The 15,827-nt window shown below is 39.5% G+C and overlaps 1 protein-coding gene across 1 annotated transcript in view; it reads left to right on the top strand.

The window, feature by feature from the left end:
* GALNTL6 (polypeptide N-acetylgalactosaminyltransferase like 6) overlaps nt 1–10,628 on the top strand; it is a gene marked incomplete at its 5' end in the record, with an annotated part of 488,304 nt that extends 477,676 nt beyond the window's left edge. Inside the window, 2 exons of the mRNA XM_080614349.1 lie at nt 4,583–4,732; nt 10,295–10,628. Coding sequence (XP_080470475.1) covers nt 4,583–4,732; nt 10,295–10,462 — 318 coding nt within the window. The 3' untranslated portion in view covers nt 10,463–10,628. The remainder of the gene's footprint in view (nt 1–4,582; nt 4,733–10,294) is intronic.
* Nucleotides 10,629–15,827: the final 5,199 nt, after the last annotated feature.

The raw sequence follows: 15,827 nt of genomic DNA, 5'->3' as shown, positions 1-15,827 counted from the left end.
GACCTTTCTCAGAAGGGAGAGAGTCATGTCCTGACAGACATGAGGGAAAGAAGGGAAGAAAACTGGATGAAAAGGTGAGAAAAGAAAAATTTAGGAAGGAAAGCAGAGCAAAGGGAGACTTGAAGTATCCTTTGAAACAGCAAATGCTTGTGAGAACGGGAAAGGAGTGCAAAGGGACAAGGATGTTAGGGAGAAATCCATGTTTCAAGTGTAATCCAGTGCGTTGTGACGTTTGGGATCAGACTCCATGTAAAGGTCTCATACTATACTAATGACAAAAAGCGACTTCATTAAAATAGATAGGGTTAAGTGAGAGGAGTTCAATCGACCAGGTCTTCAGATCATAGAACCAGAACTAGCCTCAAGCACATCCATGCTTGAACTGCGTTCCAGGGACAGCATGAATTATTTCTGCCGGGTTGGTGGGGGAACAGCATGTACCTTCTTACTGTGGGACAGCATGGAAAATACTGCCAGGGAACACCACTTCTCCCACCTAAGCAGTGTGGCTGTGTTGGGAAAGGTCCGTTTGCTGATCAGTTTGGTGATTTCTCAGAGCTGCTGTAGATGAGGGACTGGGTGGTGGGCACTGCTGGATGCTCCTCCTGAGTCTATTGCAGCTCCAGGCAAGCAAATGCAAACACACTCAAAGGCAGCTTAATTATCTAACACCTATTTAGCTATTTAACCCTCAAAGCAAGCCTGTTTTCTTTTGTTTCAACTCATTTGTTGTGGGGTTGTGTGTTAAAATCTGGCCCTAGGTTGGTGACAGTTGATAGAAGTGTGGTTCAGATTGGTATATTTTGATGAAATTCCTTGACTCATATTCAGTCCCAAAGGCTGAATATTACCTGTAGTGTGCGTGGGACCACAGTCTAATAAATAGTCTCTCCTGAGGAGATGTGGTCTTTCACTTGCAACAGTGAAATAGCTATGAAGATGAACTTTGTTAAAGAGTGTTTGGGAACAAGTGCCGAACACCTGACCAGCCCTCAGAGAGCAACTCTTTATTGCTTGTATATTTTGAGTTTGTTGCCTACATGATTTATACATATGCCAGTAGAAACTATCAGCATTAATGAAAATATCAAGCATTTTATTATGATATTTCAAATAGCTTGGATTGACATTGACCTGCTCTTGTAACTTGTGGTACAAATTTACAGAGATCACTGCACTTTCTCTAAACTTCCCCAAAATTAAAACACAAAGGGGAAGGCATCATCTCCAGCACAGCAGCTGTGCAGCCTGCTGAGATATTTCTTCTCTGCCTGGAGGTATAGTTCAGGTCAGGGTGCAGTTCTGTAACATGCATTTCCTCTTTGTGCAGGGCACATGTTGTCCACTCAAGTCTAACCCGTAGTCAAAGCACAATGCCAGCTGACAGACCCCAGCCAGGCAGCGGGTAACTGAGCAATGTTGTCAGGCTGGAAAGCATTAACATTATCAAAAGGGCCTTTATCCTATATCGGGCCCCAAGCCAGTGGCTGTATCAGGCAATCATTCTTCAGGCCCTGTGGCAATTATAAATGACGCTGGAAAGCTCTTTTTTCCCCAGATACTGTGTTACAAGGCTAGGCTGCAGAAAAGCTAAAGCATGAGGGCTGAGTGGTTGCTTGGTTGCAAATGCAGAGAGTGGGGCTGTTTTATGGGCTCCCTGGTATGGGAGAAGGCAGAAGAAGAGAACGAGCATCCGCTGGGACAGAAGGTTTCTTGGGTGCAGCATGCAGGAGTGAACAGCAGCCTGACAGGTTGCAGGTTATCACCAGCCTGCTGTTTGTTAATAATGTGTCTGGAAATGTAGGTGCAGCCTTGTTGCAAATCAAAAAGCAGACAGGAATGAATGAAGGGGTACAAAAAGGTTCATCCACTTCTCATAAAATCCAACACAGGTGGCTCCTAACAGCTTAGGTCAAGCAACAAAATCCAAAGTGACAGGTGGTGGCAAAGCAGAGCATTGTGTAACTCAGGACTTCAGCTAATAACATGTAGCATTGTGGCACATTAGGCAGTGGAGAGAGAATTTCTATATTCACCAGGTTTAGTGTTAACTAAAGAAAATTGGCTGTGAAATGGAGAACAGCTTAGAATGATGAGATTGGAAGGACTGCAGGCCTTCAAATTTTGTTTGTATTACAAGATCTTAGCATTAATTAGATGTATGGAGAAGTATAACCTTTTTCTGATCAAACTTTTTTCTCTTCTCTTAGCCCTAAAATTTAGTTCCTGTCCCTAACAGGTTTATTTTATAATAGTATCACTAGGGAGAAGATGTACTTCTTGACTTAAAATGAAACTGGTTTACAAAACAGGAGGCTAGAAAGGAGGCAAAGAATCTGTGCTAATCTAAACATTGAGATCTACTATTGCACTGATCCTGGTTTTCAGTGAAAGGGATCAAAAACCCCTGTCTGTTACCACATCTTGACTTCCAAACAGGACACAGCCCTGGCAGTCTTCAGAAACCACACAGGACTGGAAAGAGATAGCCTGTATCAGTATGATCTGATTTAAGGGTCTAGCTTGAGCCTTTCAGGTGTAGCAATGCATTCAGTGAGATGATAGTCCCCGGGCCAAGGTCCAGAGAGCAGCAGGAATTGGCCCCTCAGCTCACCAGTCACACACAGAATGAGAAATTTGGAGAGCCACCCACTGGGAAAGATGAGGAATGTCCTGCAAGAGGATCCCTGTCTTGTAGTACTGATGCGAGCGAGAGTATTGCGAAACCACTGTTCCACAGCATTCCTCTAGGTATTTGTTATTAATCACTTTGAAGTCCAGGTTTATTACTTGGCTGTAGAAAGGTACAAAGTAAGAGAAAGAAATGGCTTTTGTTTTTTCCTTAAGGGAAAATTATCCCAGGTTTCTCTTTTCCTAAAGAAACAGCAGTGTAGGTTTTTTTCCGTACCAAATCTTCTGTCTTTGCTTGTGAAATGATGTTATCTTTGTAGGGCATCCATGATGCTGGTTCCAGAAAACATGAAGAAAAGTAGAAAAAGACTTAACCTTTTGAAAAGCAGAGATTGCTTTGACAATGAAGTTAAAGCTGTCCACTGCATTTTGCTGCAGATAAATGTAAAATGCACTCTTGGAGAAAGAAGAAATAAGCAGGACACAGGGGTAGATTAAGAAAATGCTGTCTAGAAAACCTGTAATGCTGAAGTAAATAGCGGGCAACAGCAGTTAACAGAGGGAACAAGGGCTTACAAAAATGTGCACAATGAAAAAGGCAAATATTCAGATATATGCTTGTATTTTGTGCTTGCAGGCCAAGCGGAACAGTAATGCTTCTCAAATGTGGTATTTGGAGGACGGTACAGCACTGAAGGATGCAGCTTATTTCAAAGCTGTATCTTTTATAAGGAACACAGAAAGAAGATAGCTATCACAATGGAAGGTTTAAAACTTGGGAATCCCAGCAGAAGTATTCAGGATCAGACCCACTCTACACTGAGTGTCATTTGTAGATACTGGTTCTACCAGGGAATGTACACATTGCGGGGAGCAGGGTGCTAGGTAAGGGCTGAAAAGATCCTGCGATGGGGTAGATGCAGTGCTGGAGGCAGTCTGAGCACAGTACTGGGAGCTGCCTCTCCGGCTAATGAGCCTGTGTGCAGTTCCGCATGAACCATCACAGCTAAACAGTTTCCACTAGCAAAGTTTGCTCATTTAAAAAGAGCTTCACTTTCTCAATGTTATGTTTCAGTTTATACTACAGAAAATCAAAAGTCATGCAGAAAGATGAAGAATAGCACTGACATCAAAAAGAAAAAAAAAAAGGAGGAGGGAAAGGGAGAGAATAAAACCTCACAGCTCTCAGCAGAGCTTCTAGGTAGTAATTTACAACCTGCAACCCATTTTCTGCAAAGATTGGTCCATGGGAGAGGAAAATGCACTCTGCATCTTTAAATCTGGTGCTGTCAGACCTGTCACCTTCATCTGATGATTGAAAGACTGCAGTGTCAAAGCATTATTTCAGACAGCTGGTATCTAATTGAGAAAGATGCCTCTGTTAACTGTGACCCTCCATGATTCCTCTCAGGCAGTGAGAGAAAGGTCTTTAACAAGCTGCCTGTAGCTCGCAAGTCTCACAGTAGGAAGATGAAATTCATTTAACATGTGTTGTTTAGGGAAGACAGTTGAGAGAGGGTATGCTAACAGTTTCTCATATAAACAGAAGGAAACTGTTCATTAAACATGGGAAAGATGCTGTGATGGGAAGATCTGTCTAGGTAGCATCTTCAGACCCAAATAAGAGCTAGAGGAGCACCACTAGGAGAGACTTTCTGAGACCTAAGTAGCTGTAGTTCTACTATACACCAGTGCTGCTTTAACTGGGGTAACTAAAGGCTTTAATACAGCGTATTCCCTCTCCTCTGCACTGTACTGTGTCACCAGAGATTTTTTAATCCCTTGCCATAGGGATTGTGCCTCCCTGGGGTACATTCCACACCGGCACTGATGCACTTCAGTTAAGGCAGTTGGCATCACTGAATTGTACACAGGAAGGATCAAGCTTTGTGTTGGTTTTAAACATTTTTTGCTAGTAATATATCATTATATTGCCTGATTGTTTTTCTAGCTCTTCACTTTTGGTTGGAGAGAAGACATCCGCCCTGGAGAGCCCCTTCACACCAGGAAGTTCTGCTTCGACGCCATTTCACACAGTAGCCCTGTCACACTGTATGACTGTCACGGGATGAAGGGGAACCAGCACTGGAGCTATAGGAAGGTCAGAGGTTCAGATTGTCTTGAGCCTATATTCAGTTTAGCACAGACTTGTATTTTCCCATCAGAGAAGTTTTGTTTTAAAATCCACCCCATCTTATTCCAATTTAATTTTGTGGTAATCTCTCTCAGGTATATTTCTTTTAATCATTCTGCTGTTTAGGTCAAATTTAAATGAAAATTAATCTGATCCAGCTCAGAGGGTATCTGTGTTGGATCTGTTCCCTGAAAGGTGTTTTACCATTCTGGCGTTTCAAGATGCTTGTGACATTTTAACAGAGGCGCTGCTGGAAATATTTTCATTGAATGTAACAGCAGCAAGAAATGCTGCTCATGAGTTAAGTATTACTATCTTGCTACATTTTAAAGATCTTAAAAGATTTTGAAGATCATTAAGATCTATATTTTAAAGATTTTAAAAATCTCCCTTTAAAAAAAAAAGATACACCCAACATTAAAAGCACTGCTGTAAGCCCAGAGAAAGCCGGAGTCTATAAACTAAAGATAAGCAGCTTAGACACTGCTTTGATCTGCTGAGTTTCAGCCTATTTTTATAAATCACTGGAAAGAAAAGGTCAAGCTAGAAACTGTCAGAGCCTCATTTAGGGCAAAAAGTCTTGGTAATGTTACCAAGTTGTTGTTAGGGTTTTTTACAAGATTAATCAGCAAGTTGCAGGATAAAGACATACATTTCTCTGAAGCGCTGAAGATTCCTCTCACACATCTTTCACTTTTCTTTGACCACTGCTCCTTGTCCACCACCTTGTTTAAGCTGAAGCTAAAGTGCCAGGAGTTGGTCTTTGTCAGATAAACCTCAATACTGCTTTCTAGTTTGAAATTTTATATAATAGAAAACTAATTCGGAATCATTAAAAATAAGTTTTCCCTGACCCTTTTTCTAAGTGCCTACTTATTATCCTGTGCCTTTTTACTCTATTTATATTGCAATTGGAGCTCCACCACAAGATTTTCCAGAGGCATAATCCCTTTGAAACTGAAGTGTTACCTCTAATAAAATTAGAATGTATGGGCCAGATATTTAAAGGATATAAATCATTGTGGCTGTATTGACGCATATCTGGCTTTATAATGACATAATAATAACTTCTTGCTTCAAAACCCTTCTGATTTATCTTTTTGCCTGCCCAAGCTGCAACGAAGAAGCTTTCATACCTTTAGCACTTCATTGGTGCTTAATGTAGCCAGCTCGCAAGACAAAATTCAGGTCTGAAGCTGCCCTCTCTAAGGCCCATCATATATGATGAGGTCATAATACAGCAAATAACTAAAATAAGAATGACTTTTGAAAAAAAATACGCTGTGAGTTCTATTAAATTCTCTGCACAGCTTCATTTTTAATTTCCAGAAGGCTGACAAGACTGATATAAAAATGCTCAATGAAAGGCAAGCATTTCTATCTCAACAAGAAACACCACAAAAGTTTGTTATGGTGGAAGTACTGACACAGTCTTAACTGTAATACCAACCTGACAGCAGGCTGATTGGTTTACATAAACCTTCAAATAAAGAAATGGCATTGGAATAATAGAATTATGTATACATGGTTTTCTTTAGGCTTAGTTTTAGTTTGGCTACCCAGGAAATTTTACAAATAGCTTTTAGGAAAAATTACCTTGTTTGTCCCACTATCTCATAAGCTGCTTAATATGAAGTGTTTCTTACCTTATGATGTCATACTGTTTCTACAAAACCAGAAGATAAGAGGTTTCTATTCTTTTAAGAATGAGTCTCTTCTCATAATCATCTGCATCCTTGAGCCTTTGGTAAGAAGAAGTTAGGGCTGTGAAGTGATTACAAAGTGCTGCAAATACTATTTGAAGCCAGGCATTGTTTTAAGATTCCATATTCTTACAGCATAGAAACCCTAACAACCTGTATTTGGATACTGACAAAGAAAACCAGATTAAATATTTTAGTGGCAAGTAGAATACATTAATATTTTACTTTGGGTAAGGAGTACTCTTCTGAAAAAAAAGCATCCAGCTTATTCTCATTACCTGCACTTTGTTTTTTATTGCAGTGCAGTCTCAGAGTGTGCAAACCGCATTCCTTACAGATGAATGAAACAAAAACCACCACTAATAGATGTGTCAGAAAACCACTCTTACTCCCATACTGCTTGAAATACATCTGAGACACTATTTGAAAGTTTAGTAAGCCTGTGATATTAAGTAATCAATTCTTTGAGGAGCAATCCAAAATATTGGTCTACAGACAAGTATACCTTTAAGAAATCCCTGTAAGAAGCAATGGAGTAAAATAAATCAAAGTAGGACCGTAAACACTACTGAGGGTTGGAAATACAAGAAAGTGAGTTTAATACTGGAAAAAAAAAAAAAAAAAAAAAAAAAAATAATGACACCATAATGGTGCTCCGATGAATGACAGGAGCAATGTGAGAAATTAGAGAAATGTAAAGAACCTGAAATTATGAGAGGTGTGGGAGAACAGTGGCTTCCCAAGCTAAAGCTGTTTCTTTGACTCTATTTGAGGTTCCTAAGCATGTCAGAGCCAAAGTTCAACAGTGCTTACAAATTCCCATTCCTCCCAGTGAAGAAATATGGCTCTGGCTTTCAATGTAGCACCATTCTGGGTTGACAGGTAATACGTTGGTTGTGATAAAGTATGATTCAATTTATGTGCCTTAGTCCCATTAGTGCTATTTGCAGAGTGCAAGTATCCAAGCGAGGGCTGATTTAGTATGTCTTTAAAAAGAAACAATTGTGCGAAATCAATTTCATTATACGGTAATTCTACTCTGAGCCCAGTGATTATGATAGACGCTAGACTGACAACATCAAAAGCTATGCCCAAAAAGAACAGCATGGTTTGCTCATACTCTCCTGACAGCTTCAGGGACAAACTGTAAGTTCACTGTTCACGCAGTAGGTGCATAGATTATTTCCTCAGACAACCAAAGACATGTCATTGTGATAGTGGCTTTTATCATGTGGACATGTGTCCTACTGAAACTGTGCTGGGGCTACCAACTAATTTCAGATAAACTACTGCAGCCACCAGCTGATAATGACTTCCAGTTGCTATTGACCTTGGCCATCGTTATAGCAGTGACCTAGAAGAAATGAAAGCCTCATTACCAATTCCCTGAACTGTCAAGGCCCATTATCTTACGGAGAAGTTTCTCCTCCTGCAAATAATCTTCAGGCCCGCCTTCATGCAGAAGGGAAAAAAAATCACTTTGCTGTTTTCAGATTTTAGAAGTGTCTCCACAAGAGCTCTTGTGGGTTTTTTATATTAGTGTAAAGAAGAATTTATATATTTCTCTCAGAAAGTCCTTTCTGGCATGCATGCAACTGTTACTCCTTAAAGTCCTGAGCCTGTTCCCATTGAAATCTGTGAGAGCAGCAGGCTTTGACCTTAGGTCAGCATAAACTTGAAATAATAAATTAATAGAACTTTGACAGAAGTTTTTGCAGAGTGGTAACTGTGTCCATGCTCTTAAAAGACACTCTTCTCTCCTAATAACCAGACTCCCTGAAAGAAAGCGCCAACAATGCTTCACTCAAAAAATGCATCCCCTAGATATCTCTGTGAGAAGACCCCTAGGTCTCTTCAGAAGGCTGGAGTGTTTTTCATAGCATGCTTCTTCTGTACTGAAGCTGCTTCCTTTCTTCCTATACCAACTATCCTATTAAAGCTTCTACTGTTCCAACTTTGGCTTCCTAATAGCTTGGCTGACCTTCATGCCCAGCTATAAGGCAAGGAAAAGCAGATGCCACCTTCCTCCAAGGCCACACAGCAGGCCTGGTGGCCATGGTGCAGACAGCGTGTTCTGATTTTGGACAGTGCCAGGACAGGAGGAGCTGGCAAGATGAAAATAGGTGCCTCACCACCCCATAGGATTCTTGTGAGACCTTGCAGGCCTGCCTCCTAGTAGGGACATGACTGCCATTTGTACATGGCACAGGTAGCCCCTTCTTGCAAGCTGTAGTATCCTATCTGCTCCCCTCGTGGGACAAAATGGAGCATGATGGAAAGGACTCCACCAATTTGGTTTAGTCCTGTCAGCTTTGATGTCATCCCTCTGAATTACAGTCTTGTGTGTGTGTTTACCCACTGTCTGGGGGGAAGGGCAGATCGTGGAGGTGAAAACCAGGGTTTGCAAAAGGCAGATATAACACCAGCACCCTCAGACATAGCACAAAATGCTTTTGACCTCCTCTTAATTGCATGCTAATACCAAAGAAAGACATTGTGCATTACCAGTGTTTTGCAACCTGCAAAATCAATCAATTTCAGCTTTCCTAAATTAAACAAACAAATGAAAAAAAACAATAAACCTTTATTTTTCCAAAGTGTTTTTAAATAGGTACTATTTCTTATCGGTTTCTTGCGTCATTTATTTTTGTCTTCAGACTTCTTTGTTGAATGTAGGGTATTTTCAGGTAAAGACAAGTTTCTGTATGATTATGATTGTTGCTCAGCACTCAGAGCACTTGGGTGAGTTTTTAATCAATTGCAATTTGACAGTGGTTTTTTTTTCCCTTCCTCGCTCACAAGCTGGGCAAGCAGGCACATCCTGGATTAGTATTAAAATACTGGCAGGGCATGTTTGGCACAGAGGGGAAAAGCCTTGATGTGGTTTACGGAAAGTAATCTCAAATTTATTTCAACAGATACAGTAAAGGTATAGTCCCTGGAAACTTTCAAACCGTCTAATCACTCCCACATCTGTCACTCTCAAACACTTGCCTACATGAGCTAAGTACATTGAAACTACCCAACCCACATATACCAGTTGCTTGTCTGGGTAATTTATGCTTTACCAAAATTACCAGGTTACTTACAATTTGCTACAGTTTATGAAGCAAAATTAATAAAGATAATAATATAAATATCCTTTTTAAAGCAACTTAATCCATGCTTATTTTCCAAAAATCTCCCCAGGGAGCTAAAACAGTGTTAGGATTTCCTTCTTATTAGAAGCGAGCGTATTTCAGCAGCAGGTCTTATCAAGGCCATGGGCAGTCTGCATTTCAGGGGGTAAGAACTGAGACCATCAGTCTTGTGTCCATCTGTCCATCTTACCACTTCAGTTAATAATTAATTTTTAAGATCTTTGTCAAGTTGAAGAGCATCGATTTTCCAGACAGATTGCTACAGATCCTCCTACCCAGAGAAACTGTCAGAAACAAATCCAAACAAAAAGAAAAACCCAAAACCAACCCACCATTTCTCAGGTTCAGACATTTAAATAGGCTCCAGGCAAGCACGTGATATGCAAAGATTATTAAAAGACATCCTGTTTCTTCATTATATTATGTGGTTGTTAGTTAACAAGAAGATGTCTCCTCGTTCCTTCTTGAATCTTCCATTTCATGAAGGATAATAACCCAAGGGACAAAAACCACTCCATTCTCTACAGCTTCCTAATAATAGCTGTGGTTATTACACAAGGTTAGCGTACAGAGACCACAGAATCATTTCAGATAGGGCTGTGTTAATCCATGTTCTGTAAAATGAGAACACTTCCAGTGACTTGGCATTTGCTACTTAATTCTATTTTTTTTTTTCATTCTTGTAGGACAAAACTTTGTTCCATCCGGTAAGCAGCAGCTGCATAGATTGCAACCCAGCCGAGAAGAAGATTTTCATGAACAGATGTGATCCTTTATCTGAAACTCAGCAGTGGATTTTTGAACATATTAATAAGACTGTTTTAGAAAAATTTAACAGCAAGGCCAGTTCCTAGGGGGGGGGGGGAAAAAAAAAAAGAAAATTAAAAAAAAAAAGAAACAATGAACACCCCTAATTCCGTACAGACTGCAGACTACACTTTCGCCAGCATCTGGGTCAAAGGAGTCAGGAATTAAATTTCCTAGATCCAGGAAATCTGTTCTGAGGATTAAGAAAATGCCACAGCAAGAGCCAGCAGCCTGTCCTTGTGGATGTACAGTATCTGGAGAACTTGGCCAAGAGCCTCACCGGATGCTGCTGAGAACTTCAGGCTGAAAATTCCCTTGCTGGTCGAGGGAAAAACTTTGTTTAAAAACTGTTTAAAAGTACTCCAAGTTAATAAAGTAAAACAAAACTCGAGTTTCTCAGGTCAAATCCTGCTGTAGTGAGTAGCTCAGAACAGATGCTATAATTTGGGATGGGTATATCGTGTGCATGATGGCTACAGGAACCTGAAGAAATACCAGGTTTTAGAATTAAACATGCTGGTGGAAGAATAATGATGTCCCAGCAGTCTCTAGACAAGATATATGCTCTGTTGACATTCTGTTAATAAAAGGTTGGGTTAAGCAGGTTTAACCTTCAGAACTGCTGCAATTAATTTTAAATACCTCCCTTTTACAGTCCATTCATTACCAAAATAGGAATGTAAGAAATCTTAGGGTCTAGGATTACATTGTAGTGAAGCATGAAATAAACTGTAAGGGTTTGCCCTCACATTTCCCCCCTTCAGGACAAAAGGTAAAGCAATCAAATTTCTATGCAGGATATATTTAACAATTGTGATTCAAATCGCATTGTCACGCAAGATGAGATTTTTTCTTAGTGACAAATGTAACAGCAGCAGCTGCAGCATAGTGGAAGGCTTGTGGACTAGCTATCTTTTCTAAAGATAGAATCTTTACCAAACTATAAATTAAATTGAAAATAGGCTGAGGTGGGGGTGAAAATCAGGAAAGTAGGAAATAATTGCATACTGCATGCAGAACTAGGTTAGTCAAATTAACATTGGTACACTGCCATCACCTAAAAAGCGTGTTGACTCCCTGCAGCACAGCTTTAAAGATCTTGCAGAGATGTAGTGCTCTTGACAGATGGGAGCAGAGAGAAAAATTGGCATGGATCTAGTTGGGTGTTTTCAGAGTTTTTGTGAAATAACATGAACTTTCCAGAGTTAGCAAATGAATGCATTGTGGGTCTCATGATGGAGGAAACAAGAAGTGCAAACAAGTCAAATGTTACAGTATTTTGGTACTTCAGGCACAGGCACAATTCAGGGTAAGACAGACTTCTTCACACTGACGATCATTATGTCCTGTGATGTCCCTCAGGCCCACCAAGCTGTTGGCATGAGAGGCCTTTAAAACTTGTTTGGGGGCCTATGGTTCTTCTCAGCAGAAAACGGTTAATCCTGATATGTGGATACTGATTGATAGGTCTGGGATTTTTCAAGGTAAGAGAAAGTATAAATTTATATCAAGTAGGTATGTGGCTGGCTTTTACTTGAAAGATGAATTTACAGATGAAAGCACCATAAATGCAGATAGATCACATCCTCTTGCTGTAACAGTACTTTCAAGTTCCAAAAATATCGTATGTTATTAAGTTGCTTAATTCTAATTGCTGGAGAGGTGGCTGACGAACCAGAATACTGATGTGCTGTCTATACTGTTTTGAGGGAGTAAGGTGACTGGTTTTTTTATCGCTCCTTAAGCTGTGTTTATGCACAAAGAGCAGTGATTGCATCCAGAGGATGGCTCTAGGACTAATAACTAGGTGCTATTTTATGGCAGCACCTTGTAGTTGTAGATTGAGACCCAAACTTATAGGTTATAGGAACTTTTTAGGAAGGGAATGAGATCCAGCAGTATTCAGGATGCACGCACTTGAACAGTTGTGAAATGTATCCATACACTGAGCACTTGCTGCAAGTTAGTGAGGAGGTCTTTCAAATAATCTGAAAGAAATGTGTCTATAGAGTTAGACTTCTCATTTTATGATTTTAAAATAAGTGAGCTTGTTTAGGTATTGTTTAAATTTGATTTGAAGATACAGTGCACTCAGGAATGGAAGCAGTGGGGCTACTCTATGAGGATACTTCAGGTTTGTTTGGCTATCAGCACACAGAACCAGACTAGCCACTGCAGACTGTCAGCCTTCCCTGGTACAGCGTTTGCAGCATCATTTGTTTGCCGTCTGAACATGAGGAAAGAGGATTTGGAAAAAGAAGAAAATGGCTGCCTACAATGTAAATGCAGCCCTCGAACTATTGATCGTAACTGGCCCCAAACTGTCGAAGTCCCAGAAGCAACACTGTATCCCCAAAATAGAAAGGCAAAGGAGAGCTGCTAAACCAGCTAAGCAGTTTACCAGCACAGGTTGGTAGGGTTGTATCATTCAGTGTCTGACTGTGTTTCAGTGGTTTGATTTTGAAACGTCTAATGGGAACTAGACTTCTGTTGGGGCAAAGAGATTCTACGTCTTTTACAACCGTTGCTGAGTAATATTGCACAGCATGTTGCGCTGCCAAATAAACCTTCCCCTTATTCATAGCTGGACACTAATTGTAAGCTGTAGCAGCCCATGTCAGAAAACAATCCACATAACAGATATTCAGATGTTTGGGTAGGAGAGAAGGAAATATGAGCTACATATGTATGTTTTCAGGTTTTATATAAGAAAAAATATACAAAAATGTAATAAAAATATATTTGAGTTTGTTGTGGATCAACCAACTGTTGATCACTCTGGAAGTATAAAGGTTAAATGAAGGTCTATATCTTGAGGAAAGTTGAATGAGAACTTGTCACAGTGAGTGAGGCATAGAAACACACACACACACACATATATGTGTGTAGATACATATGTGACCAGTGGAAACAAGTAGGTGGAGGAGAGAAGTTTGTTTTCACTTCATGGGTTGATCTTTCAAATGTTTAGTATAACCAGAAGTGTGCACGAAAAAATGCTAGGACACAATTAGACTTCTAGAGAAAACAGTTACCTTGCTGTTTTCAGCTTGAGCAAATTACTCTTTGTTAAAAACTGAGACAAAAAAAAGCTAGTGTGCAGCTTCACCAGAGACAGCTGTAATCCTCCTACTGTGGGTAGAAGGTAGCCTAGGGACAGAGTTCTTCAGAGCTGTGCTCCTATAACATTTGGGATGATAGATTCACAAAATGGTTATGACTTGCTAAGCACAGGACTCCTTCAGCAGGAAGTTTTATTAATAATAAATGATCATTTAAAATTAAATCTCAATTAAATTCTGTCTTGGGTGTTCTCCAAAGCTTTCAACTGATAAGAGTATTTCATGCCTAATTTAACATTCAGAATTTCTCTAAGTCTTCCTACAACCATACCTTTTCTACTCAGCAAAGAGCTGAACAACTTGATAGGATGGACAGATATATCTTCCTCTCATATTTCATCAGGAGCATTTAGATTTAATATGCATCTCTTCAAAAGACTGTGAAGTTTCTTTGCAGATCTTTTTCTTTTAAATACCCAGGTAGTTTTGAACATATGTTGAATTTAGTGCACAGGTAGCATGAACTGATGTGGGCTTATTATTATACTTGAGCTATACTGATCTGCCCCAACTGATAATTTGTTTCAGATTTTTCGGTTAATTATTTTATGGTGAGAAGGCACTTTAATCAACATGCCTGAAGATCTCTGTATCTTAATAGTTCATCATTACCTACCCTAATGTTTTTCTATTTAGGAAAAGAGAGAGTAGATGGCTATCTTTTTGTGCCCAGCAGACTATTACTACAGGAAAGAGCAACTGGAAAAGCTGGAACAAACACTTAAGTGCAACTAAAACTCTAACATCACTACATATATGCCAAAATCTAAACTAAACAGAAGCCTTGGGGTAGAGGGCTTAGGAGCTAGGAAACAAAGCATTTCAGCTGTTGGAGAGCAGCTTTGTTGCAGAGGCACAACCAGACTTCACTTCTCATTGGGCAGTTTTAGTTTAGAACAAATGTTTCTGCAACAGTATGGCTATGTTAATGATATAATGCATGCTTCCTGGGTGGTGTCAGTTGATGAACAAATGGTCTGTAGCTGCTGAGCTGGGTCTTCCTCATGATAAAGATAGACTAAGCTTGAAAGGAAGCTGACAAACACCTAACAGCTTTTGATTACTGGCAATTTGCCAGGCATTAATATCTCCATGACCTCAGTGAAAACGGATGCCACAGAAGATGGTAGAAGAAACATATATAAATAGCTTAACCAAATCAATGTGGTGGGTTGCACTTCTGTAAGAGTGGCTGTCAACTTTTTCTTTTAAAACAATCATCATACTCAGAATTCGTTTGCATTTTTACTGCTAACTTCTGCAAGGGACTGAGTGGAACCCTTTAAACTTCCCCAGTCAGATTGGTGATGGATCATTTAGGAAGGCAGTACTGGGAGGCTTTCAATGTGGCTGCCACCAGGGCTGTATCCATTTTCTGTTTAAAGAGCATCTTTAATGTTCCTGCACAATGCTTTTCAAGAGAACACAAGATGTACCTTAAAAAAATACAATAGTTGATTTATTTGGGCTTTTTTTTAATCTATCAAGATTGTTAAGGAAATAATTTCAAAACCTTTGAAAACAAAAAGCTGCTCAGAAATAGCTTTTTCATAGCTGGTATTAGTATTATAAAGTTAATTAATTCGTTTGTTTAATCCCCTTCCAAATCTGTTTCATACATCCTCTTAGAAAAAGCACAAGGGTCCAAGAGTGCTTTTATGTAACATTCTGAGGATCTTTCCTGTCTGAAAGTTTTGAAAGAACTTCGAAAAATTAGCAAGTATAAGCCAAAAGGTAACAAAATAACCACAAGAAAAAGTACCAGGCTATTATGTCTAGTGTACCAAGAGATTTTGCTAAACTTCTTATTCTAAAATAGTACCCATTGACTGGACAATTTTAGATGAATAAGTAATGCAGTTTGGTAAATCTTGAGTGGAATAGTGCTTTCTGTTAAAGACTTCAAAAAAAAAAAATCAAATTTTAGTGAATCTGTATAGTTAGTTGCTGACAGGGTTTTTTTTTAACCACATGTAACAGATAAATCTGTCCTGAGGTCTCCTGTAATCTCATACTTCCTTCTTATGCTTCTGAATGCACTGGAGAAAATATAAAACAGTGGGGGGAAAAAACTCTCTAAAAACTATCCAAGAAACCTGTGTAAAAACAGGCAAAAAATAAGAAAGTTCAGCTAGAGATGAACAGAAAAATGCACCACTTTTCAAAGCTTCAGCAGCATTCGGGAGATGCATTTGTTCTGTGTGGTGGCTTTCTATTCTATCAGCATATTGTTAATATCAGTGGTATTACTCCTGAGGTAGGAATTCTGAAAATAATGTACTATCATTTG

This window comes from Psittacula echo, assembly GCF_963264785.1.
Source record: "Psittacula echo genome assembly, chromosome: 1".
Classification (NCBI taxonomy): domain Eukaryota; kingdom Metazoa; phylum Chordata; class Aves; order Psittaciformes; family Psittacidae; genus Psittacula; species Psittacula echo.
This window is presented reverse-complemented; position numbering and strand designations above follow the sequence as displayed.